The 26,191-nt window shown below is 36.2% G+C and overlaps 3 protein-coding genes and 1 pseudogene across 3 annotated transcripts; 2 read left to right on the top strand and 2 right to left on the bottom strand.

Annotated features, from left to right (window-relative positions):
- Positions 1-3,937: 3,937 nt before the first annotated feature.
- Positions 3,938-4,937, top strand: LOC130995985 (uncharacterized). The gene is made up of 3 exons (XM_057921517.1): positions 3,938-4,120; positions 4,209-4,316; positions 4,395-4,937. Exons 1-3 carry the CDS (start codon positions 3,950-3,952, stop codon positions 4,731-4,733), a joined length of 618 nt encoding a protein of 205 aa, XP_057777500.1. The 5' UTR covers positions 3,938-3,949; the 3' UTR covers positions 4,734-4,937.
- Positions 4,938-9,154: 4,217 nt separating this feature from the next.
- LOC130995965 (lignin-forming anionic peroxidase-like) lies at positions 9,155-10,815 on the bottom strand. Its single transcript, XM_057921493.1, has 3 exons — positions 10,134-10,815; positions 9,881-10,046; positions 9,155-9,785 (listed from the first exon to the last, which is right to left on the bottom strand). Exons 1-3 carry the CDS (start codon positions 10,533-10,535, stop codon positions 9,400-9,402), a joined length of 954 nt encoding a protein of 317 aa, XP_057777476.1. The 5' UTR covers positions 10,536-10,815; the 3' UTR covers positions 9,155-9,399.
- A 9,195-nt stretch (positions 10,816-20,010) lies between these two features.
- On the bottom strand, positions 20,011-21,437 carry LOC130995952 (lignin-forming anionic peroxidase-like). The gene is given in 4 exon segments (XM_057921475.1): positions 20,011-20,209; positions 20,211-20,578; positions 20,674-20,839; positions 20,927-21,437. Coding segments are annotated over 4 exon segments (954 nt in total). The 5' UTR covers positions 21,329-21,437; the 3' UTR covers positions 20,011-20,191.
- A 2,789-nt stretch (positions 21,438-24,226) lies between these two features.
- On the top strand, positions 24,227-25,593 carry LOC130995963 (lignin-forming anionic peroxidase-like; annotated as a pseudogene).
- Positions 25,594-26,191: the final 598 nt, after the last annotated feature.

Here is a 26,191-nt window from a genome sequence, read left to right as displayed (position 1 = left end):
TACTGTCCTGAATGTGAAGGGGAAGACAAAAGATACAGAAAAATCTAGAGAAGAATTGAACACCTTCTGCAAGCGGAAAGAGTTGAAGAAAGTGGATGGAACTCGAGGGTATCCGAAAGCATGTTATACGCTTGACAGGGAAGAGAAGAAGATCTTACTTCAATGGATCAAGAGTCTTAAGTTTCCCGATGGGTACGTGTCAAATATTAGTAGATGCGTTGACATGAACGCCCTGAAGATGCACAACATGAAAAGTCACGACTGTCACGTGTTCATGCAAATCCTTCTACCTGTTGCATTTAAAGAACTTCTTCCTAAGAATGTTTGGGAGGCAATTACAGAGTTAAGTTTCTTCTTCAGAGAATTAACATCCCGCAACGTGGCCATATATGACATGAGAATACTGAGTGAGAAGATAGCTGTTACTCTTTGCAAACTTGAGCGTATCTTCCCTCCTAGTTTATTTGATTCAATGGAGCACCTACCAGTTCATTTGGCAGATGAGGCACGATTGGCTGGTCCAGTGCAATATCGGTGGATGTATCCTTTTGAAAGATATTTGAGGACATTAAAAAATCATATAAAAAACAAAGCCAAGGTTGAGGCGTCCATCGCCAATGCATACTTACTTGCAGAAATGTCAACCTTCTCTTCGTTTTACTTTGAAGATCAAATATCTACAAAGTGGACAACTTTGCCTCGCAATATTGAGATGCTCGTTGCTGAAAATGATGATCCTTTTTGTCTCGCCATATTCAAACCTATTGGGCGTTCACTTGGCCGAGGGACGAAGAGATACATGGATGAGCGCGAATGGCTTGCTGCACACATGTATATTTTGAGCAATTGTGCAGAGGTTGCAGAGACATATAGCAAGTGAGTATTCTCGTTCAATTTACGTATAAGAAGTGTTCATCATATATAGGTGTTAACATATTTATTTGATTCTTTGTATCCAAGGATCTTCAAGGAGGAAAAACGATATGCAAATCCTTACATGACTGATGCAGAGTTTGAAGTCGCGTTTCACAACGAGTTTATTGTGTGGTTTAACCATTACGTAAGAGACGATAAATTTATGTTAAATATACATTTACTTACTCTAAAATTGGCTAGCAAACTTAAATGATATTTGTGTGAAACAAGTTTGTCGTCCTTGTAACGACGAGTTGAACCCTTATATTAGGTCGCTTGCAGCTGGACCATTAAGGGAGATTGAAACATACTCCGGCTATTTCGTGAATGGCTACAGGTTTCACACAACTGATCATGATAGAGAGAGTGCGACTGTGAACAGTGGCGTTTGCATAAAAGGCTCGGTCTATGGTAGTGATAGAGATGTGCTAGACTTTTATGGGCGTCTGCAAGAGGTTTGCGTGCTGGAGTATCCGGGGTATCCAATTAAGCAGACAGTCTTGTTCAACTGTGAATGGTTTGACTTGTCGGCTCAGGGAACTTCTATTGATACAGACTTCAAGTTAGTTTCACTGAACCACACACGAAGATATAAGAAGTATGATCCCTTTGTTTTGGCGAGTCAAGTAGTTCAAGTGTTTTACTGTCCCTATCCCAGTACGAACCAATCAAAGAAAAATTGGTGGTCAGCATGCAAAGTCAACGCAAGATCAAAGGTTGAAGTGTCTACTGCAGCATCTACATCAACATTAGATCAACCATTTCAAGAAGAAGTGGTTACTATTATGCCTACTCACACAAGTGTAGGCATTGAACAACCACTTCTCCTTCATCCCCTCGGTGGAGTCGTTGAGATTGAAGATGACGATGAAGCAGAAGACGATGATTCCCCGTTGACATCTAACGATAGTGATGATGATAGTAGTGATGCTTATGAATAAATGTAAATGCACATATGACGTTGAATTTGATTGCAAATTTGTTATGTTTGTTAGTTACTGTTAATGTTATGTTTCGCTATATATTTGTTAATTTAATTGTATGCAACATGCATCATGTCTACCTCTCGAGGTTTCTTGGGATTTGGGAGGCGATCTGGCGTTAATGCGCCAGAAGCTACAGCAGATACATCTGATGGGTCTGGGACGCATATTTCTGGGACTCCCGAGACTCCCCAGGCTTCTAGTAGTTCACGGGCTAGAAGGCCTAGGGGCCCTACAGCTGCCGCTATCAGAGAGAGAGAGGTTAAGGCACCTGATGGGAGGACGGTATTTCAGAGGCATCCTACGACTGGGTAAGTATTTTAGTTAAAATTACTGTTTCTCGTACACCATGATTAAGTGACAAAATTACTTGTACACGGTGTTTTGTTAGAGCCCACTGGCCTGTCCAAAGCTTGCACGAGCACATTTAAGATGTTTGAAAACCCAGGCGGGTACACATGGAAGTTGACGCCCCCGGCGATGAAGGATAAATTTTTTGATGAATTACAGGTACAATTAAATTTACTCCCTCCGTCCACGAAAAAGAGTCCTATTTTCCCTCTTTTTTTTGTCCACAAAAAAGAGTCCTGTTTCACTTTTTATACAATTATACCCTTTATAACTTTATGTATTTACTTCATTTGCTATTGAGGACCCACCTCAATAATTAAAAACTCTCCTCACTTAAACTTAATTAAACACAATTAATCATAAAATTCTCTCACTCTACGCACGCACACCTCTTCTCCCTCACCAAACCTACGCCCTTCTTCCCCTTCCCCTCTTCCCCGACGTGGTTCCTCCTCCGGCGAGGCTCGGACCCGACCTACGCCCCTCTTCCCCTTCACCTCTCCGGCAGCAGCTAGGTCGTCGCCGGCGCCGTGCCTCGGCTCACCGCCCCCATCAACTCTTCAAACCCTATCTTCTAGATCTCTCTAGAGTGGTGCGGCTTCTCTCTCCTTCTTCGTCATCGTCTGAAAGCACCGCCTCACTGATCTCGTTGCCTCGCTCCCTCTGAGCTCGAAACCCTAAGGCGCCACCTCCCAAAAATTCGCCGCCTACGACGCGCTCCGCTCCACTCCCAGTCGACGCGCTCCGCTCCGCACCTCAGGAACTCGCTCTCGCCGTTGTCTGGGACGCCGACTCCTCCTCTGCTCCGCTCCTAGTCGCGCTCTGCCTCCGTTGGTTTGGAATTTTCTAAATTTGTTGCTAGAATTGATTTGTTGAATTTGTTCGAATTTGTTGCTGGAATTTCTTGAATTTGTTGCTCGGATTTCCTAAATTTGTTGTTGGAATCGATTTGTTGAATTTGTTTGAATTTGTTGCTGGAATTTCCTAAATTTGTTGCTGAAATTTATTTTTGGAATTTTTTGGAATTTCTTAAATTTGTTGGTGAAATCCATTTACTACTGGAGTCGAATTTGTTTGAAAAATGGGGTTTGAGAGATGCAAAGAAATGAGAATGGATTCTGGGAAATTTCTGTCAAAATCATCTCTCTGCTCCACTTTCTTGGCTATGGCTTCTCACTTCTTGGCTATGGCTTCTCACTGAATTTCTGTTCGAAATTTGTTGAAAATCTTTACCATCTACTAAATTTGTTTGAAATTTGCTAAATTTGTTGAATTTCTTTATCCATTCACTGACATTGTTTGCAATTTGCTGAAATTGTTTACTGATAGTTAATTTGAAAGATTAAGCAATTAAAATTATCATTAACACTACCCCTATAAATTTACTTCTCTCTCCACTTACACCTACTTTAACAACTTTCTTAAAACCCGTGCCGAACCCGAAATGGGACTCTTTTTCATGGACGGAGGGAGTATAATACATATAAATATATCATATTAAATTGTTAAAATGTTTGATATTAAATTAATTCTCTTTCTTTCAACAGAAAGAGTTTATGTGGCAGCCCGATGATGAGCGTGACGTGAGGAAAATGTGGGAGACAAAAGCCCGCAAAAGGTACTCCGACATGATGAGCGACTACAAGACAGATCTCAAGCAGTGTATCCGCCAAGGGAGAGAGATGTCTAGGCCCGTCTGGATGACTCCCGATTTTTGGACTGGACTCCGGGATTACTGGCATCAGCCCGAGGTTGAGGCTGTTTCAAATCGAGCACGTGCCAACCGGATGTCCGAGCCCGATGGGGAGGGTACAGGGATCAGTAGGCACGTGGGCGGGTCCCAGTCGACTCGTATCCTGCAGCAGTATATGGTATGTAATTAACAAATAATTAAGTATATCAATTAAATTAATATATTGACTAATATAATTTATTTATCTTATATAAATGCATCTACAGAGCTTGGATCCTGGTACTCCCCAGGATGCACCGAACTATGCCACCTTCCTCCGCCTCCACACGTACGCCGACGGAAGTTATACGTCGGAGAGAGATGCTAGAATTGACGTAAGTGTTTAAGTTTATTCAAATATTTAGTGAATGTATTTATTTTCTAACAATTATGCATTGTTATGTATGTATTAGGCCGAGGTTCATCGACTGGCCGCTGCCACAGGACGACAGGAGCGGCTAGACGAGGTGTATTTGGAGGTGGTGCAAATTGATAGGTCACGGATCTACGGCGTCGGGAGTGCCGGGCAGAGTCAGGCTAGTAGGGGGTCTATCCGCAGCACGGGCAGTTCTGCGGTGTCTCAGCAGCTTTATGAGACACGGATCTCCACGCTGGAGGAGCAATTGGTCGCAGAGCAAGCACAACGCCAACAGATGGAGGACCGCATGGCTCAATTGGAGGCGTTTATGAGGATGTATAATGCTCAGCCACCTCCAGGGCCTGATGCCGATGATGATGATGATGATGCTTAGAATTATTAAAACTATATATTTATGTTTTCAAACAAAATTACATTTGCACTTTCTTTTCAAATTTATGTTTTATTGAACTATATATTTCAAGTGCTTTAATTATTAAAACTATATATGTTTTATATATTTAAGGCAATGATGATGATGATTGCATTTAACATAAACAAATAAATTCAAATCACATTATAATAACCAAATTAAAACACTTTTGGTGTATTAATGTTAAAAAAAAAATTAATTAATTATTAAATATTAATTAAATATTTTACCGACGATAAAAATAAGGACCGAAACGAACTCGCTCACTAATTAACAACATATTTCAGGTATTATCTCCACACATTCAAAGATTATAATTATATGAGTGAGTATATAGCATTTAAATGAATTAATAGATGTAGATATATCAATAATACGAGTGTTCTGTACTGGTGATCACTCGAAAAGAATTTCAAAGTTAAGCGTGCTTGACACAGAGCACAAGCAAGATGGGTGACCCACTGGGAAGTCGGGTCGCCGACTGGGAAGTTCGTCTAAAGTATGCAATACCGTATAAATACGGAAATAAATTGTGGATATACAATATACAATAAAATAAATAAATAAATAAAATAAAATAAAATAAAATAAAAAAATAAAATAAAAAACATTACCGTGGGCAAAACGCCGTCGGTAGTTACCGACGGCAATTTGCCCTCGGTAAATACACGGCCATCCTCCGGCATGACCCACCGGCCGGCGGTAGCTTGTTACCGACGGCGTTTCGCCGCCGCTATTTAGCGGCGGTAATCGCCGTCGCTAGTTTTCCGTCGCTATTTAGCCGTCGGTAATCAACGTTTTTTTTGTAGTGGATAAATATTAATTAGAGTTCATAATATAATAATATTTTTTATTTTTATAAAAAATAATTGTAAATAAATAAACTAAGAGTTGTATATGATGGTACACACAAAATAGTGGGACAAGGTATCTTATTATTCTCATCTACGTATACATCTATATAATTAACGTGATCCTCTGGAATCCAATAGAGGGAGAACATGCATACGAATCCTGAAACTTGGGCTTCCATAAATAATTGGAATGTCAAGATTTTGTGCATGTTATAACGACATATGAAAAGTAATAACGTGACATAAATCGACAATGCATGCCCAATTAATTACGGGAACAAATTTAACTTTAATTCCTAACAATTAGACTCCGCGCGCGTGTTGATGGTTAAGTTTATAATCAGTAATTAATAAGCAGTCAAATGGATAAATCAAATTGAGCGCATGGGATCCTCTGTCCCACTATCTTGTGTACATGTACTACCGTGTACCACTTTAATTTATTATAATTTTTAATTATATTTTTTTCAATTTTAATTTATTATGCTTTAATATTATAAAAAGATAATTGTAACACCCTAATCTAATTAAGGAGTTAAATATAAAATTTAAATAAATATTTAATGCGGAAGTCTTTTAAAATAATTTAAAACTCACTTTTAAAATAAATATTTTCGAAAATAATTTTAAGAAAAAGAATCTTTAAATAAAATTTGGTTTTTAAAGCACTTTTAAAAGATTTATAAGATATCAAAATTTTCAATAATGTATTCAAATATAAATCTTGATTTTGAAATCATAATTTTAACAACTTTATTTTCAAAGCACGACATGAAGATGTCAGAAAAATAATTAACTAATTAATAAAACTTGTACTAAGGAAAAACTCTAAATATAAAATAATATCTTTTTAGCAGCGGAAAATATAACAAAATAAAATCTTTATATAATTAAAAATTATGTATGTATCCATGTATATATTTTTGTAAAGATATAAATTCTTAAATAAATATTTGAAATGAATTTAAATATAAATTAAACAAGTCATGACATTAAAATAATATAACAACATTTATTTAAATAAATCACACACAAATCTCAAATAGTATAGAATTTCAGAGTTTACATAACCAAAAGATATCACATGAAATAACATAATATGTTTTAAGAAACATTTATTTTAAATAGATTCGACGCGCCCATTCGACTCTCCACGCGCCTCCAATATCAATCACCTGAAACTGTTGAATATGGGATGAGCATACAGGGTACACTCAGTGTGGAAACATGCAATAATTGTCCATGTTAATAATATGGTAACACATATTGTCATAACGTAACATAACTTCCATACGCACTGTGGCAATCCAAGGACTTTAATGTCCCGGACCCTATATGTGGGCCCCTGGCGACAATATAATGGTTGCAACCCTGTAACATGAAATCGCATTGTGGCATACCAAGGACGGTGAAGTCCTGGACCAATTATGCTGGCCCCTAGCGATAAATATTTTTACAACACATACGGTAAACACATAATATTAAAATGGACAAATATTAACCACGTGCATGTACTGAAATAAATCCCACACCTGAAAATATGGATTTGATAGATAACTTGAATAATTTCAGATCAACAGTTATGTCCTAGTCGCGCCGCACCTAGTCAGATAAATTCAAATAATAAACATAAGGGCCTAATTGAATTAAAAAAAATAATAATAATAGTAATTTAAATCTTAAGAATTTATTATCATATAGCCATTTAAAAATCATTGGTCTAATAGATTATAAAAGAGTTTTTCTTATGAAAATATTTGAGCTCAATATTTAATGAAAACTAAATTTAAATTAATAGTGTAAATTGAAAATATAAAATTTTATAATATCATTGTAAAAATATATGTAAATGCAGCCATATTAAAAGTAGAATTAAGCCCAACTTATTCAATAAATTAAGCCCCAATTAAAGCCCATTTATAATTAAACTAACCTAAAGTCAAGCCCATCTAACATTTCCCTAATTAAACTTACACATTCACACTTCACAAACACACACACAACTCTCACGCCCATTTCCTACGCAGCCCCCTTCTTCCCCTTTTCTCCCTCTCCCTCTCCCTCTCCCCTTCTCTCCCTCGGTCTTCCCCTTCCGCCACCACCAGGCGGCAACGCCGCCGCCGGAGCTGGCGGCTCTGCCTCCTCTCGCCCTCACTCTCCCTCTCTTCGTCGCCTCTCTCCAACGACTTCACCCCCGTGTCTACAGCGCAGCAGTGGCGCCACTGGGACAGCAGCCCCGCAGCAGCCACCAGACGCCCTCTCTTCCTCTTCTATTTCTATTTCCCCTTTTTCATGTAATTTATAAGATTTATCCTATTTGATTATGCATATGCTGTGTAAAACGAAAGATTTGTGAAAGTTTTGTCTTTGCATAAAATAATTGATGTACTAAAATGAAATTACAGAAGAAATTAAAGTTACCAGCTGAAAGTGGCAAAGCTGAAATTTGTAGTGAGAGTGGCAGATTTGAGTTATTTTGTGAAAAGAGCAAATGGAGAATTCAGTTGATGGTTTATGATTCGAAGCTGATGGAATGAGGATGATACAATGAGGTTTAAATAGATTGAATTTACTCGTTCGTCGTCAAAGATTTGAATGTGAAATAGATCAAAAATTTGCTGCTTGTGAAGAAAAAAAAAAATCAAATCTTACGGAAAGTGAAATCAAATTTGGTTAGCTGAAAGAAAGATACACGTTAATCTCATTTTCATTTCAATGAAAAGTTAATTACACAATAATTATATATATATATATATATATATAGGGCTTGGAATGTATTATAAGTAAATGGGCCGGTATAATGTATATAAGCTTAGATTAAAAATTAAACAAGGTCCAACATATATTAAATTGCAAATAATAGTATTTAAGCCCAAATTAAAGTAAAATTAATTGAATATAATCTTCCATTTCCATAGATATAATCTATAGTTCGAAATCATACATCTAACTAGGGGCGCGATTAGATAATTCATGACATAGACTAAAATTTGAATAACCTCACAATTTAAATATAAAATGCTTCAAAATAATTTAAATATGAAATAATTTTAAAACAAAAATTTAAATGAATTATTTGGTTTCGGGCTGTCACAATAATTAACAAGGGTTCACTCATAATTATTTTTTTATACTCCCTCCGTCCACGAAATGAGTACCCATATTTCCATTTTCGTCCGTCCACGAAATGAGTACCCATTTCCCTTTTTGGCAAGTGTACCCCACACAACACTTTAATTAATACACTCAAAAAGGTGGGACCTCTATTCTATTCACACTACACTCAATACATTTCTTAAAACTCGTGCCGTCCACAAATGAGTACTCATTTCGTGGACGGAGGGAGTATTTATTTGAATTAATAATTGATTATTTGGGTTCATTAATTCAAAGTTAGGGTATATAATTTTTTAAAATTTCAATTTTTAGTTATAAATATTAATTAGTGTTCATAATATAATAATACTTATTTTTATAAAAAACAATTACTATAAAATAGATAGATTAAGAGTGGTACACACAAAATAGTGGACAGAGAATCTTATCTGCAAATTGAGATACTATCAAATTTCATGACCACAAATACATGAGATTATTGAAAATGAACAATTCATTGATTGGTGGTATAAATTTAACTACAAATCACATGGTAAAATGAATTGAATGAGGATTGAACAGTTGGAAATAAAAAGGGTGACTGCATGCGTTGCGATTTGCATGCACACTAGCTAATCTTTACGAAACGAAAAGAGAGAGAAAGATTTAGTGGAATCTCAGTTGATGGCGCTGCATGTGTTTCTAATGATTCCATCCTGTCCAAGGGTTGGCTGAATCTCCGACATCTTGATCATCGCAGCCGCAAAGTCGGCGGCGAATGTTCTGGGGTTTCCACTGTACTGAGACACGATGGTGGCCGTCTCTCCGCTGAATAGAACTTGATCCGACTGCAGCAATCCCTTCCTCTGCACCAAATTCCTAAAGTAGTTGTTGTCGAAGGAATTGGGCGTCACCAAATCCAGCGCCGCCAAGTTTCTGTCGCCGCCGGTCTGGGGGCAGCCCCGCCTTCTGGTGCTCGCAAAGCCGGCATCAATGTCGGTGCCGTTGCTGTATATCCTTCCACGGAACAAGAAGCATTGCGATTGACCTAATGTGTGAGCTCCTGCATATATATGTACATAATATTCCATCATTAATTTTAATTCACCTAACCATTCTTTATTATTACATACACAATATAAGAAAAGTTTGTTTTACCAGACAGCGCAACCATGTCTCGTGCGGTGAGGCCCTTCTTGTCGAAAGCGTCAATAAGAACGTCGAGGCCGGCAAACGGGCTCGGGAGATCGGTGTTGGCGGCGCCGCGGTTAGCAGTCGTAGAATCCCTTCTTCCTAGTCTCACACTCCATGACGGGCCACCAACCTACAATTCATATACTTTAATTAAGAAACATGCAAAGCATTAATTACATATGTTTTGGTAATTAACGATGCTTGTTTGTATACTTACAGCAACAGAGGCGTCGCGTGCGGCTAAGGTGAGTACGTCGGCACAGGAGACGACGCCGGGGCAGGCGCGCTCCACCTCGCGCTTAGCAGCCTCAATAACCTCGTATCCTCTAACTGAATTATCGTTGGGCGCCGCCGTCTTCTCGCTCTGAATAGTAGCGGTCTCGTCGAGTAGGATGGAGGCGTCGCAGCCCTGCACGAAGCAGTCGTGGAAGTGGAGGCGGATGAGGGACGCCGCCATGCGCCGCTCGGCGGAAATAGCGCGGCGGATGGAGTTGCGGATGATGGTTGGTGCATTGGGGCATCTGGCGTCATAGAAAGTGGTTGATAGTTGCGCTTGGCAACAGATGGTGCTCAGCACCACCATTAGAGAGATTAAAGGAATAGCAAATCTGCTAATCATTTTGGAGAGAGAGAGAGAGAGAGAGGATTATATAAGCAATGCGATGCTAATAACACAGTAGTGAAGCTCGATCGATCTGTGCAGAAGAGTGTTGTGAAATTAATTGTTTGATTGGATTAAAGATGAGATGAGTGAGGAGAAGAAGGTGGGATGAGTATATATAGAAGTAGCGAGGTTGAGAAGTTGGTGATGAGGTCTGTATTGGCTGCTATAAGCGCGTCTGGACCAAGTTAATTAACAAGTATGTTAGTACTTAGCAAAAAGAGGCAATTCTGTATCTTTGTTGGATTCAAATCGGTGAGTGTTTCAATGTCAAATAGTGGTATTAAAGATTGTGAAGTCGCATGATTTGGTCAACAATGGGATGTTCCGTGGTGTGGGTAACTTTTGTAGGAAGATTCTCTAATTAACGACGACATGCAGATGCAGACAGCTAATAATTTAGAAAGTCAATTTACTTTAAATAAGTAAAAGTGGATGCCAAAACTCAAAAGCATTCCACACAGTATAGAATGTATGCATGTCACATTATCTTCGTGGGGATTAAAATGATGACGCCACCTTATCCACGAAGGAGCAGGGAAACAGTGCGTGGCATGTGAAAAAGGAAAAGAAAAAAACAAACCAACAAAACATTGTTCCAATATTAAAAAACTTAGTACTATATATGCTAAAATGTAAATGAATTTGTAAAATGACTTAGAACTTAAATTTAATTAAATACTAGATGCGGAAAATACAAAGTAAACTTTTCTTTCTTTCTTTTTTTTGAGAGAGAAAGTAAACCTTCTTCTTAAAACGCTAAATGAGAACATATAAATTGACGTACACCTCCTAACTTAAATCATGAGGAATAAAATCCACAATAATTTATGATAAATAAGTTCAATGGAAACAAATATTAACTAAGTGTGGAAATTCAAGTAATTAAACAAACTTTTAAATAAATGTGGAAATTCCAAGATCTCAAATTTTTTAATATTATTCGGTAATTGAGCTAAGTGTCACACACACACACACACAAAATCTCCTGTACATCCTAGTGTACCGTACACCTGGATTGACTCGTACCCAAATCGATCTTGACTCGCATGCTAATCGAAACCCGCATCCTAGCCCAAATGTAAATGACACTATTCAATTATACAAATAACAATGTTTATAATTGACACTATTCAATTATGTAAATGACATTGTAACATTTTAAAATGTTATAGTGTCATTTTCAATTTTATAATGTTATTTACAATCTTATAGTATCAATTACAGGAAGTATCATTTATATTTTTGAATAGTGTCAATTATACACAATGTCATTTACAATATTATATATAGTGTCATTTATATACAATGTCATTTGTATAACAAAATAGTGTAAATTACAGGCAGTGTCATTTGTATAACCAAATAGTGTCATTTACACGATTTGAGTCAGGATACGAATTTGGATCATAATTTGGATACGAGTCAATCTAAGTACGGTACACTCGGATGTACCCAAGACCACCTATATATATGTGTGTATCCGCATATACTAAAATTTATTTGTCTTATATAGTGTTTTTTTAGGGAGAATTTGTCTTAGTTGAACAAATTGAAATTCAACTATTAATATATATCCTGTCTCAAGCTGTAACCCAAGACTTCTTTTCCCTGCGTGACGTTACATGCTACACTAATACGTCAAAGGAATGGCTAGTTTATTTTAATTTATTTTTGAGTCAGTTATGATCTTCACTATGTATGTCGATCCTTAGAAAATAGTTGTGATTTCTCAATTATTAAGTACTAGGCATGTTGAAAGTCAAAATATATTGCAACAAATTTATTAAAATAATATATTCACTTGATTAAATAAAGTGAACTAGGACTAATATCATGGGAGAAATGCATATATATATATTGATTAAATAAATTGATATATATTAACACTAATATCATCTTCAAGTAAGAGAGCATTGGGTTATTATGTAAATTCCTATATTTTTAATAATAATAAATTACAATCCATCCCCTATTTGGCAAACTATTACTTCTCTTCGTTTCATTACAAATGTCTCATTACTTTTGGGCACAATGATTTAAAAAGTGTGTAATTAGTAGATAATGTAAATTGCGGGAGAGAGAGAAGTAAATTAAAATTTGTAAAAATAGGTATAATTAGAGAGAGAGTAGGATGGGTGGGCCGTATATTAGTTAATTAATTCCTTGATTATTTGTCAAAAAAATGACATATTTGTAATTGGATATTTCATCATAGAAATTGCGACATTTGTAATGGAACGAATGATATGAAATTCTATGATATATATATATATATATATATATATATATATATATATATATATTGAAACCTTTTAGTAATATTAAAGAAAAACTGGAACGCGGTTGGGGCTTCCTTAGCAATGCAAGTTGTCTCTAGAATCACTATTCATCGTAACATATGTACCTTGATAATGTCATTTTATATGTGGGATGATCTCTAGAGAAGATGTTATATATGCATGCATGTCTGTGTTTATATATATGAGATGCATCTAGTGAAATAAATTATGGTGGATATCTATTTAAACCTGATTATATATCCAGTGCCACAATATCAATTAAGACACCCAACTATTGAACTTTGTAAGAAAAATGCTAGAAACTATTAATAATATCAATTAAATGCTCAAACTATTAAAGTTATTATACTAACAGAAAGAATAATGATTTTTGTGGATAGAACGTTTACATGTATTTTCAATAGTTTATACTACTAGAAAATGCGCATATTATGATCGAAAATAACGGTTGTTACAGTATTAACGACCGTTGGGTGATTGTTTGAAATTTTTTAATTTTTAATTTATTTTTTTATTTTAGCGATTGAAATATCGATATATCGATAGTTAACAATCGATTTAATTTATTATTAATATTAACTTATTATAATAAATAACGAGACTTAACAAAATCATATCATTATGCACCTGAATTAAAAAGGAATGATGTAATTCCATAATTTTACAAACCTTGTTGCTTATTAATTTCTTTTTTATTTTACAAGCTATGTTGCCGATTTTGTTTGAGAAGATTGATTAGATTTTGTGATTGTATAAATTTTTGAGTACAATATATGAAAATTTAGTCACGTGTTGTGTAATAAGTTAAATTTTCCCTTATCATCCTTTTGGCGCCTCACATCTCTGTCTCTCTTAAGCGATTTTCGTTGGCGAACTGCCGATCGAGGGTCGTTGTTGCTGGTCCTTAATTGGCCGCGTTCAGCGGTCGCCGCCGCCCTTCACCCCTGCTCCACAGCCACGCGATGAACGAGGCTTCGATTTGGATGATTTGAAGTTAAGGATGAGCTTCGTATGAGAATGGAAATAAGAAGCAGCTTAAGCTGCTGCCTTCAACCAATCTGCTGGAGCTTATGGAGTAGAGGTTATTATATGTGATATGGGTAGAGCAATCATTATATTGTTGTCGAAGCAAAGCAAACCTCCTCGCTGGTGAACATGATGATTGTGGAAGTGACGACCATTGTTTGTATTAAGAACAACATATTGCACTATAGTGGAGATCTATTTTGACTCCTTTCTGACCGCAACAGTTAAGCTACTTTTCATATGAACCTTGTCTGATTTCGTTACTCTCCACATCCTCAGCTTCAGCTGCAGCTGCTGCCTTCGTCTTGCGCTGCCTCCGTTAATTGCTTTGCTTCAGATCCAATTTCTCATGCGAAAGTGCATAGATACAATTTTAATTTCATCGGAGGCATTGGAAATTCAAAATTAAGCTCGATTTTTTTTTAAATACAAAAAATACAAGTGATGGAGAAATTTATGTGGATTTAATTAATCAAATAGGTGAGGTTGCGTGCTGTCAATTGTTATGGATGTGAGTTTGTGTTGTTAATTTTCTTCAATTCAATGAATTCACAATTGAATCACTAATGTTGATTTTGAATTCGAATTTTAAAGCTCGAATTCACTTCTTGCAATAGTGTTAGTCATAAATTCGAGTCTTAAACCTTGAACTCACGAATTAAACTACAAAAAAACAGGCAATTACCGGCGGCGTTTGCCGTCGGTAATTTGGAGGCGGCCGCCGGAAAAAGGACTACCGGCGGCTAGACGCCGCCGGAGGGTTCCTCGTTGGTAACTCGATTACCAGCGGCAAACACACGCCACCGGCAGTCGCCGCCGTTAACAGTCGTCGTTGAACAGCGGAGAGCTGCCGGAGAATTACCGGCAGCATTCGGCCGCTGCTAATTACCGACGGCGCTTCCGCCGCCGGTAATGTTGATCGGACGGCGGCGGCGCCTCTCGCCGGAAGCGCGGAGTATTACCAGCGGCCGGTGTTAGCGGCGGCCTATTGCTGCCGGTATTTTTTTTAATTTATTTATTTATTTTATTTTATTTATTTATTTCCATAATTTATTTTCGTATTTATATAGTATTGCATAAGTTGTCCCTTCTCAGTCGGTCATCCATCTTAGTTGTGCTATAAGTCAAGCACGCTTAACCTTGAAGTTCCTTTCGAATGGTCATCAGTACAGAACACTCGTATTATTGATATATCCAGTACCTATTAATTCATTTAAAGTCTACTTTAATATACAATATCATATATTCATAACCTTATAATATGCCGAGATGATATCCAAGTGATGTTGTTAATTACGAATCGGTGCATCTTGGTTCCGTCCTTATTTTTATGTCGAAAAAATATTTATTTATTAATTTATTATTAATATATACATATATATATATATATATATATATATATATATATATATATTTCCAATATATATTATCAATCTAGTTTATACACCATAAGTATTTTAATTTGGTAATTGTAATGTATTTTGAATTTATTTCCATACGTCCTTATTTTTATGTCGAAAAAATATTTATTTATTAATTTTTTTATCAATCTAGTTTATACACCATAAGTATTTTAATTTGGTAATTGTAATGTATTTTGCATTTATTTCCATACGTCCTTATTATTATGTCGAAAAAATATTTATCTATTAATTTGTTACGAAGTAAGTGCAATGTTGTTTGAAAACATGAAATAAATAGTTCAAGCAAACATAAATGTAAAAAGAAAGTGCAAGTGTAATTTTGTTCCAAAACATGAATTGAATAGTTCAATCAAACAAAAATACGTAGAAGTGCTGCTTAAGGTAGCTGGCCCGACCACCTCAGTATCTCCTCGAAGTAGGTCATCCGCTGCTCAAGGGCCTCACGTGCTGCTCGTTCAGCCTGAAGTGCTGTAGCCCTATCCTCGTCAGCCTTCTGCAACCGCTTCTCAAGCATGGAGATCCGTGTCTCATACAGCTGCTGAGACATCGCGGAAGTGCTTGTGCTGTGAGTAGAGCCCCTACTAACCTGGCTCCGACCGGCACTTTCAGTGCTGTAGAAACGTGACCTGTCGGGTTGTACGACCTCCAAGTAGATCTCATCCAGCCGGTTCTCTCGCTCAGTCTCAACAACAATGCGACGAATCTCCACCTAATTTATACATCACAATGCATAATTGTTAGAAAATACATTTCACTATGTATTACTAATATTTGATTAAACTTAAGCACTTACATCTAGTCTCTCATCCTTCGCTGACATAAAAGTTTCATCCTCCCGCATGTGGAGGCGGAGGAAGGTGTTATAGTTCTGTGCAGCTAGGGGAAGTCCAGTCTCCAAACTCTGTTCATGCATGTATATAAGATAAATAAGTTATTATTTGCAATATTATATATATATATATATATGTGTGTGTGTGTGTGTGTGTGTGTGTATAGTACTTATGAACTTATTTGATAATTACTAACCAGACTCTATTGCAGGATACGAGTGGACTGACTGAGACCCTCCCACGTGCCAGTTGATCCCTGTATCGGGTCCATCGGGCTCAGACATCCGGTTCACATGTGCTCGTTGGGAAATGGCCTGAACATTCTCCTGGTCCCAGTATGCCTGGAGTCCCGTCCAGAATTCGGCAGACATCCAGAAGGGTCTATCCATCGGCAGGCCTGCATCGATACTAGCTAGCCCTGAGCTTCCTCTTGTAGTCGCTCATTATGTCACTGTACATCTTGCTGGCTTTCGCAATCTTCCAGATGCACGCCGTATCTCCTTATATCATGACTCGCCACAGAAGTTACAGCTGTGCAACTCACTATCGTCCCCCCAATACAACAGCTATAGTGATCATAGTGGTCCTAATTTACTAAGCTATGCTAGGTCTACCCGGCCCCCCATTGTCGAAACAATACAATACATATTAAGCAATAAAAAAATATAGTAATTAAATTAAAAGCAATCATTTGTTGAGAGAAGATCCTTAATTAAGAAATAATCAATTTATATCCCAAAGGGAGAAGATCCTTAAGAAATTGATTAAATCTATCCCACAATATATAATAACATATCATTTCATTATAAACCATACTGGCATACTTACTTAATTAAACAAAATTATCTAATATAAATAAATTAATCAAATAAATTCATACTTATTCATACTTTATAAACTAACAAATTAATCTAATTAATTAAAATTAATCATGCTTCATAATTAATCAAAATATAAATTAATTAAAATTAATCTAATTAACATTAATTAGATTCTAACAAAATAATAGTAAAAATAAATTTAAAATTAATCATACTTCATAATTAATCATATTATAAATTAATTAAAATTAATCTAATTAACATTAATTTTAATCACTTGTTTTTTTTTAGAGAAATTTTAAATTTTCTAATTAAAATTAATTAACATTAATTTTAATCACTTGTAACACTCCAATTTTCATTATTTTTTATTAAAATAAGATTTTATAAAAGAAAAACGAAAACCTAAACCCTTGAAAGCACAGCGAAGCAGACTAAGGGCCGAGCCTCATTAAAACCTCAACTTGAGGAAAAAGAGTATTCGTCTAAAGAAGCGAAGAAAAAAACTATGAGGGAGCGGAGTGAGACCACCTCAAAGACTCCGGCCTAACCATCGTCCCTAGATTGTCTCGGCTACCCAACACAGAAAAGAAAAAAAGAAAATGCAAGTAAGCAAGAGCATAAAACAAAAGAAACCAACAAAAAGAGCAACAAAACCAAGTGTTATCCCAACGAAGCCAGCTCCTATGAAAAGTGGAGAAATCGAAGTGATCAAGCAGCCTATGACAGCACATACATCTCAACCTTAAACAACTCTTGCAGCCACCAGAAGACCAAAGCTCTGAAAAGAGCGAGACATGGCGTATCAACGACCAAAACTCGTCAGTCTCAAGAACTCGACGCCAAAAGGTGAAAATGCCAACAGCGGAGCAACCAAACGAGAACGAGAGCGTACAGTAGTGGTCGGTGGCGGCAGTAGTGGTGGGGCTGAAATGAGATAGAGAGAGAGAGAGAGAGAGAGAGGGTCATGAGAGGGAGAGAGAGAGGGGGTCATGAGAGAGACACACACACAAAGGAAGAAGAGAGCTTACCTGGACGGAGGCGTACGACGACGGCGGCGGCGAGGGCTGGAGCTTGAGAGAGGCGTTGAGAGAGAAAAGGTGTTGCTAACGCTGAAATGTGCTGCTGGCTAGGGCACTGCCCAATTTGGGCTTAAATATTACCGGCGGCGTTTTTACCGCCGCTAATTACCAACGGCAAAAGCCGCCGGTAATATTAAAAAATAATAAAAAGATAACTAATATATATTAGTGGCGGCCGGCTTTGTTACCGGCGGTAGTGCCGCTGGTGGTCACCGGTGGCGATTTTACCGCTGGTATTTCTGTTGAAATTTTAAAAACACGGGTGGTCGGCTCTTTCGCCGTCGGAAGGCCGCTGGTAATTACTGGCTGCCGAGCGCCGCCGGTATTTTCATTTTTTTTTGTAGTGTAACACTATTTCTAGTTGTGAATTCAAGCTTTAAAATTTGAATTCGCGGCTAACATTAATTCTAGTTCTGAATTCAAGCTTTAAAACTCGAATTCACAACTAACACTAGCTATTCAGTTGTGAATTCGAGTTTTAAAGCTTGAATCACAACTAAGAATAGTCTTGGTTGTTAATTTGAGTTCACTGGATAATTTTTAAGTTTTTTATATAACGAGTAAAATCATAACTGTGACCAATTTTTAAGTTTTTTTTTTTATCTTAATGGATAATTTTTTTTTTATAATCATTTTAAAATGATCATTTTCAAAGTCCACTCTAATTTTTTTAGTTGTGAATTTAAGTTTTAAAGCTTGAATTCCCAACTAAGAATAGTCTTGGTTGTTAATTCGAGTACAATTTATTGGAGCATTTTTAAATTTTTTATATGAAGAGTAAAATGATAAATGTGACCAAATTTTAAATTTTTTATTTCAATGAATAATTTTTTTATGATTATTTCAAAATGATCATTTTCAAAGTTCACTCTAAATTTTTTATTTAAAAAGTAAAGTACATGATACATTAAGGGAGAAAGTTGGGAAATATATATCTTTTGTGCAATATTTCTCTCATTAAAAAAAGACAACTAACTCAAAAAAGAATTTTAAAAAATACAAATTTTCTTCTAATGTGCAAAGATACCATAGGTAACTCCTAATCCTTTGTCCCCAATGGGACACCAAGCGATGCGACCTCCTGTGTGAACAGTCGGGTTCAAACCCCACTGCTCCCCCTCCCCAACTCTCCCAAGTCAAAAAAAAAAAAAAACCCTCCTAATCCTTTAATTAAAAATAAAAAATAAAAAAGTTTCTTGTTAGATTCGAAGCATTGACCAAATTCAGCAAAAGATAAAAAAACAAGAATAAAGTTTGGTTTCGCGTGATGTCATATTCGGTGCTCCTTCCTAAACAATGAATGAAAATTGAAAAAGTTAATCGGCAACTTATATATAATACTCTCTCCGTCTCACAAAAATACGAATATTTTTTCGTTTTGGGGCGTCTCACAAAAATATGAACATTTTTTCGTTTCGAGACGTCTCACAAAAATATAAATCTTTTTATTTTTGTACACCATCATAATCCTTTTACTTTGTATCTCTATTTTTAATTAAATGTAATTTTTTTCACTAGCAATACATTTTTATCTAACATTGCTTAAAATGCATGCCACTTACAAATATTCATATTTTTATGAGATGGAGAGAGTAATAATAATTACAGTGATGCGGTGATTGATCATTGGAATCTCCACTAACCACATTTTAAATTTTAGACAAGATGATGCTCAAAATTAAGTTGTGATTTTTCAAGTTCCACACGAGAGGGTGCTCAAAAGTCAGATATGGCATGCCAAGCTCCAAACGAGACTATTCTCATAACTTAATTATACATAATGATATAAAATAATTCCCGTCGAATTTCGATGGGTTAGATGCTAGTTTAACTTTAATTCCTAACAATTAGACTCCGCACGTGTTGATGGTTAAGTTTATAATCAGTAATTAATAAGCAGTCAAATGGATAAATACTATCAAATTTCATGACCACAAATACATGAGATTATTGAAAATGAACAATTCATTGATTGGTGGTATAAATTTAACTACAAATCACATGGTAAAATGAATTGAATGAGGATTGAACAGTTGGAAATAAAAAGGGTGACTGCATGCGTTGCGATTTGCATGCACACTAGCTAATCTTTACGAAACGAAAAGAGAGAGAAAGATTTAGTGGAATCTCAGTTGATGGCGCTGCAATGTGTTTCTAATGATTCCATCCTGTCCAAGGGTTGGCTGAATCTCCGACATCTTGATCATCGCAGCCGCAAAGTCGGCGGCGAACGTCCTCGGATTTCCGCTGTACTGAGACACGATGGTGGCCGTGGATCCGCTGAAGAGGACTTGATCCGATTGCAGCAGCCCCTTCCTCTCCACCAAATTCCTAAAGTAGTTGTTATCGAACGAGTTGGGCGTCACCACATCCAGCGGCGCCAAGTTGCCATCGCCGCCGCTTTGGGGACAGCCCCGCCTTCTGGTGCTCGCGAAGCCAGCATCTATGTCACTACCGTTGCTGTATATCCTTCCACGGAACAAGAAGCATTGCGATTGACCTAATGTGTGAGCTCCTGCATATATATGTACATAATATTCCATCATTAATTTTAATTCACCTAACCATTCTTTATTATTACATACACAATATAAGAAAAGTTTGTTTTACCAGACAGCGCAACCATGTCTCGTGCGGTGAGGCCCTTCTTGTCGAAAGCGTCAATAAGAACGTCGAGGCCGGCAAACGGGCTCGGGAGATCGGTGTTGGCGGCGCCGCGGTTAGCAGTCGTAGAATCCCTTCTTCCTAGTCTCACACTCCATGACGGGCCACCAACCTACAATTCATATACTTTAATTAAGAAACATGCAAAGCATTAATTACATATGTTTTGGTAATTAACGATGCTTGTTTGTATACTTACAGCAACAGAGGCGTCGCGTGCGGCTAAGGTGAGTACGTCGGCGCAGGAGACGACGCCGGGGCAGGCGCGCTCCACCTCGCGCTTAGCTGCCTCAATAACCTCGTATCCTCGAACTGAATTATTGTTGGGCGCCGCCGTCTTCTCGCTCTGAATAGTAGCGGTCTCGTCTAGCAGGATGGAGGCGTCGCAGCCCTGCACGAAGCAGTCGTGGAAGTGGAGGCGGATGAGGGACGCCGCCATGCGCCGCTCGGCGGAAATAGCGCGGCGGATGGAGTTGCGGATGATGGTTGGTGCATTGGGGCATCTGGCGTCATAGAAAGTGGTTGATAGCTGCGCTTGGCAAGAGATGATGCTAAGCACAACCATTAGAGAGATTAAAGGAGTAGCAAACCTACCAATCATTTTGGAGAGAGAGAGAGAGAGAGAGAGAGAGAGGATTGTATAATTATAATTAATGTGATGAACTAAGTAGTGAAAATCGATGAATCTCTGCAAATGAAAAGATGAGTGAGGAGAAGAAGTGGAGATGATGATATTTATAGAGCAAAAGAGTTGCATGGTTGAGGTCTGTAATGGCTGCTATGAACGCGTATGGTTAATCAACAAGTATGTTGCTTAGCTAAAAGAGGAAATATGTATTGTGTGTGTTTTGTGGAATTCAACTATTTACTCCAAGTTGGATTGGGTGAATGTTTCTGGAAGAAAGTCAACTGGCTTGATTTGGTCAACAATGGGATGTGGTATGGTATGGGTAACTTTTGTAGAGATTCCCTGACGACAACCATACAAACAGCTAATAATTTACAAGTCAATTTACGTTAAGTATAAAGTGCAAAAACTGAAAAAGCTATATCACCTTATCGACGAAGCAGCGGGGAATTAGTGGTAGTATTCGAAGGAAAAAGGAAGAACAATTAAATAAAAGAAAAAACAGCTGCTCCAATCAAAAACTTACTATTGTAAACGCATAAATCATTTTGTAATACCGACATTTAAATCTATACTTATATAAAACTATTTTTAGCAAAAAATGTAGATTCCCTATTATATATTTAATTCTACGGATAATTATATCAATATTATATATATATATATATGTAGTATTAATTTATTAGATATTAAAATATAAAAAAATATATTACTAATTAATTACATTACCAAAATCTATGTAATATATATCTAGAACTCTTTTTATAATCCTGGAAAAGATAAATATCCTATAAGATTATTTAACTAATTAGATAAATGAGAATAACAATAACGCACAATTATATAAATAAATATAGAGTGTGTATCACATATTCACTAAGTTGTATATAAATCATACATTGAATTGTATGTGTTTGACAATTCAGTAAAATTACTAGCAAGATTTCTTAAAAAATATAATAAAATCATTATAAATTAATAACTTTTGGAACTAAGAATTTTATCAAAAATTTAATAATTTATTAACATATCAATAAATTAATAATTTATTAATTTATAGATAAGATTAATAACTTTTAATTTATAGAATGTTTTCTTAGTTTCAGAAATTATAGTTTTAAATCAAGTTATAATGTGCAAAAACAAATGAGGGATTATATTTAAATTGAATATTGCATGTATCTATCAATTTATTGTGGTCGATATTATTAGCGATCTTAATGATGATCAAGCTAAAGATGATTCAACAATAGGTTCATATTTTAACAAGTTACCATATTATTTGTAATTTTAATATTTTAAAAATTATTAATAATATTAACGGGATCTATATATTTTTAAAGGGGTTCTCCAAGAAATTATTATTTTATTATTTTATTAAAATTGATGATTTTTTGAATTGACCCAATCTGAGACATGAGAAATTTATTAGTTATAAATTTTAAATAACTCAAATCAAATTTTTATTAATTGTTTATAATTTTTATATTTAAAAAAAATAACTCAAATTAAAAAATTACAAATATTTTAAGTAAGTCTGTGTTAATTATATTGTATCTGGATATATTTTTATCCAAATAGCATTATTAACTATCTGACTTTGTATATTTCCTAGACCTAATGAAAATTCTTTTTTGGAGTTCGGAAATTGTCTTAGTAAAACAAATTGATATTCGACATTGATATATGCTGTCTCAAGCTGTAACCTAAGACTTATGTGCCCAACTTGGACGTCAAATGAATGGTTAGTTAATTTTTTGTAGTAATATTTTATGAGTCATTTATGATCTTGAATTTATATATATACTAATTAATCAATTGCTTATCCTTAAAAAAATAGTTTGCGTACTAGCACTTGGCATGTTAAAAGTCAAAATTGTAACAAATTTAATAATAAAAAATGTAGTCACTATATTATAAGTTGAACTTGGACTTATCATCTTAAACTAAGAGAGAATTGGTCTATATCATGCAAATTCTACATTTTAAATAAAATGTACATCACATCCCCTATTTGGCAATACTAGTAAAATCCTATAATAATTAATATATGGGACCATTTAATTATTAGAAAAAACTGGAACACGATTTTGCCTTGCTTGCAAATGCATGTGCTAGAAATATTTAAGTATATAGATGTATCCGTGTACGTATTTATAAATAGTTAAGATCAAAATCAATAAATTTGTGATTCCTATAGCTATATAGCTAAAAGAAATTTTCAATATTCTTTTAGGAACATTGAAGCGGTGAACATCCTCTGTGTAAAAAATCACATTCTAGAATTCAATTTTTGGCCGTCTAGCTCTCTTTCCCTAACTCAAAAAAGAGGAAGAACTCAATTGATTAGATTTTGTGCTCGTATCATTTATTAATTTGTTCTTTAATTAAGAAGTAGAGTATATATAGGAAACTATTAAAGGGTGCAATATTTCTCTCACTTGAAAAAGCAACCAACTCAAAAAAGAATTAAAAGGTACAAATAATATTTCTTCTTCAAAAAAAGGAGTTCTTGTTAGACTCGAAGCAAAACATTAAAAAAAGTTTGGTTTCATGAAATGTCATTTTCCATGCTCCTTCCTAAACAAGGTAATAACAAAAAGATAATCGGCGCACATACACAGTCTGTGATCATTTCAATCTCCACTAACATTACCAATACTTGAACGTAAATTTGACTTTTGTGATTTGGTTGTTTTCCCTCTCGACACCTTGATATAATATTACCCACGCCAATTATTTATCATAGAAACAATAAAGTTGCATGATCAACAAAACATATTCAAACAAAATTTCCTACTTTTTATATATATTCTAAATACAAAAATAGCAACTACGCGTTTTAGTAGCCTATAAATATGGTCAAATACTCTCACACCTTCTCAATCATCTTCACAGTTTAGAGCATTTTAATCCATTCTCTTCATTCATATTCATCTTCTCCACGATGAATAGCTTCAAACTATTCCTTACTCTTCTTCTTCCCATTTCTCTCCTCCTACACACCACTCCATGCCAATCGCAACTATCAGCCAGCTTCTATGATGCTAGATGCCCCAATGCATCTACCATCATCCGCAACTCCATCCGCCGCGCTATTTCTGCTGAGCGGCGCATGGCGGCGTCCCTCATCCGCCTCCACTTCCACGACTGCTTCGTTCACGGCTGCGACGCCTCCATCCTGCTCGACGAGACCGCTACTATTCAGAGCGAGAAGACGGCTGTCCCTAACGCTAACTCCGTTAGAGGATTCAACGTCATCGAGGCGGCCAAGCGCGACGTCGAGCGCGTCTGCCCCGGCGTCGTCTCCTGTGCCGACATACTCACCTTAGCCGCACGCGACGCCTCTGTCGCTGTATGTATACATCATAAATTAATTACGTACCAATACATAGCTTAATTAGAGCAATCAAAGAAATTAATTAAACTTTATCTTTTGAATTGCAGGTTGGTGGCCCGTCATGGAGTGTGAGACTGGGAAGAAGGGATTCTACGACTGCTAACCGCGGCGCCGCCAACACCGATCTCCCGAGTCCGTTTGCTGGCCTCGACGTTCTTATTGACGCTTTCGACAAGAAGGGTCTTACTCCAAGAGACATGGTTGCCCTATCTGGTAAACACCAATTTTTGTGAATGATTATTAATTAAGAAGAGTTAGGTGAATGATTGGATTATTTATTTATATATATATATATATATATATGCAGGAGCTCACACATTAGGTCAATCGCAATGCTTCTTGTTCCGTGGAAGGATATACAGCAACGGCACCGACATTGATGCCGGCTTTGCGAGCACCAGAAGGCGGGGCTGCCCCCAGACCGGCGGCGACAGCAACTTGGCGGCGCTGGATTTGGTGACGCCCAATTCCTTCGACAACAACTTACTTTAGGAATTTGGTGCAGAGGAAGGGATTGCTGCAGTCGGATCAAGTTCTCTTCAGCGGAGAGACGGCCACCATCGTGTCTCAGTACAGTGGAAACCCCAGAACATTCGCCGCCGATTTTGCGGCAGCGATGATCAAGATGTCGGAGATTCAGCCGACCCTTGGACAGAATGGAATCATTAGAACCACATGCAGCGCCATCAACTAGATGCTTCTTTTTTCTGATTTCACAACAATTATTTCATTTCTAGTTAATTCAGCATAATTCGTCTGCATGTGTTATATATCGATGAATTGTATGTTAATTATTTGAAATAAAATTATCAACAACGAATAGTAATTTACCGTACAATAGTATTTTGCATATACATTTTACTTGATGAAATCTTCACCTTCTGAATATTTCGTCCAGTTATGGATCTAATTAATAAGCAATGACTTGTGTGTGTATATATATATATATATATATATATATATATATATATATATATATATACGAATATTGAAAGAATGGCTAATTCAAAGAACATGTGGTGAGATGTGTAGCAACAGATACAACACTTATGTGTGTAGATACAATATCACAGAATGTATAAAAAAAATAGCACATATATATAATACTCCCTTCGTCCAGCCAAGATGAGACATATTTCTTTTCGGCACGAGATTTAAGGAATTGTAGATTAATGTTTTAAGTGTTTAGTATAAAAGTGATAAAGTAGGATAGAGAAAAGGTAATTATAAGGGAGTGATTAATTAATTAGTTGTAATTCTGCAATTAAGCTCCCTTATTTTTTTTTCATATTTAGAAATATAGCATCTTCGTTGGGACGGCCCAAAAAGGAATATGTAGCATCTTCGTTAGGACGGAGGGAGTATATAAAAGAGGGGTTTTCTCTCTCCATCTTTTCCTTTCATTTTCTCGTTCTCTTCTCTCATCATTTTTTATT

Source organism: Salvia miltiorrhiza, chromosome 7, assembly GCF_028751815.1.
Source record: "Salvia miltiorrhiza cultivar Shanhuang (shh) chromosome 7, IMPLAD_Smil_shh, whole genome shotgun sequence".
Classification (NCBI taxonomy): Eukaryota; Viridiplantae; Streptophyta; class Magnoliopsida; order Lamiales; family Lamiaceae; genus Salvia; species Salvia miltiorrhiza.
The sequence above is the reverse complement of the archived record's forward strand: the minus strand, read 5'-3'. Positions and strand labels throughout refer to the sequence as shown.

Coding starts and splice junctions, on each gene's coding strand:
- LOC130995965 (XM_057921493.1), bottom strand. CDS start 10,535: ATGATTAGCAGATTTGCTATTCCTTTAATCTCTCTAATGGTGGTGCTG. Junction 10,047..10,133: donor CACGCGACGCCTCTGTTGCT/GTAAGTATACAA, acceptor TATGAATTGTAG/GTTGGTGGCCCGTCATGGAG. Junction 9,786..9,880: donor AGACATGGTTGCGCTGTCTG/GTAAAACAAACT, acceptor ATATATATGCAG/GAGCTCACACATTAGGTCAA.
- LOC130995985 (XM_057921517.1), top strand. CDS start 3,950: ATGACTCCCGATTTTTGGACTGGACTCCGGGATTACTGGCATCAGCCC. Junction 4,121..4,208: donor GTATCCTGCAGCAGTATATG/GTATGTAATTAA, acceptor ATGCATCTACAG/AGCTTGGATCCTGGTACTCC. Junction 4,317..4,394: donor AGAGAGATGCTAGAATTGAC/GTAAGTGTTTAA, acceptor TGTATGTATTAG/GCCGAGGTTCATCGACTGGC.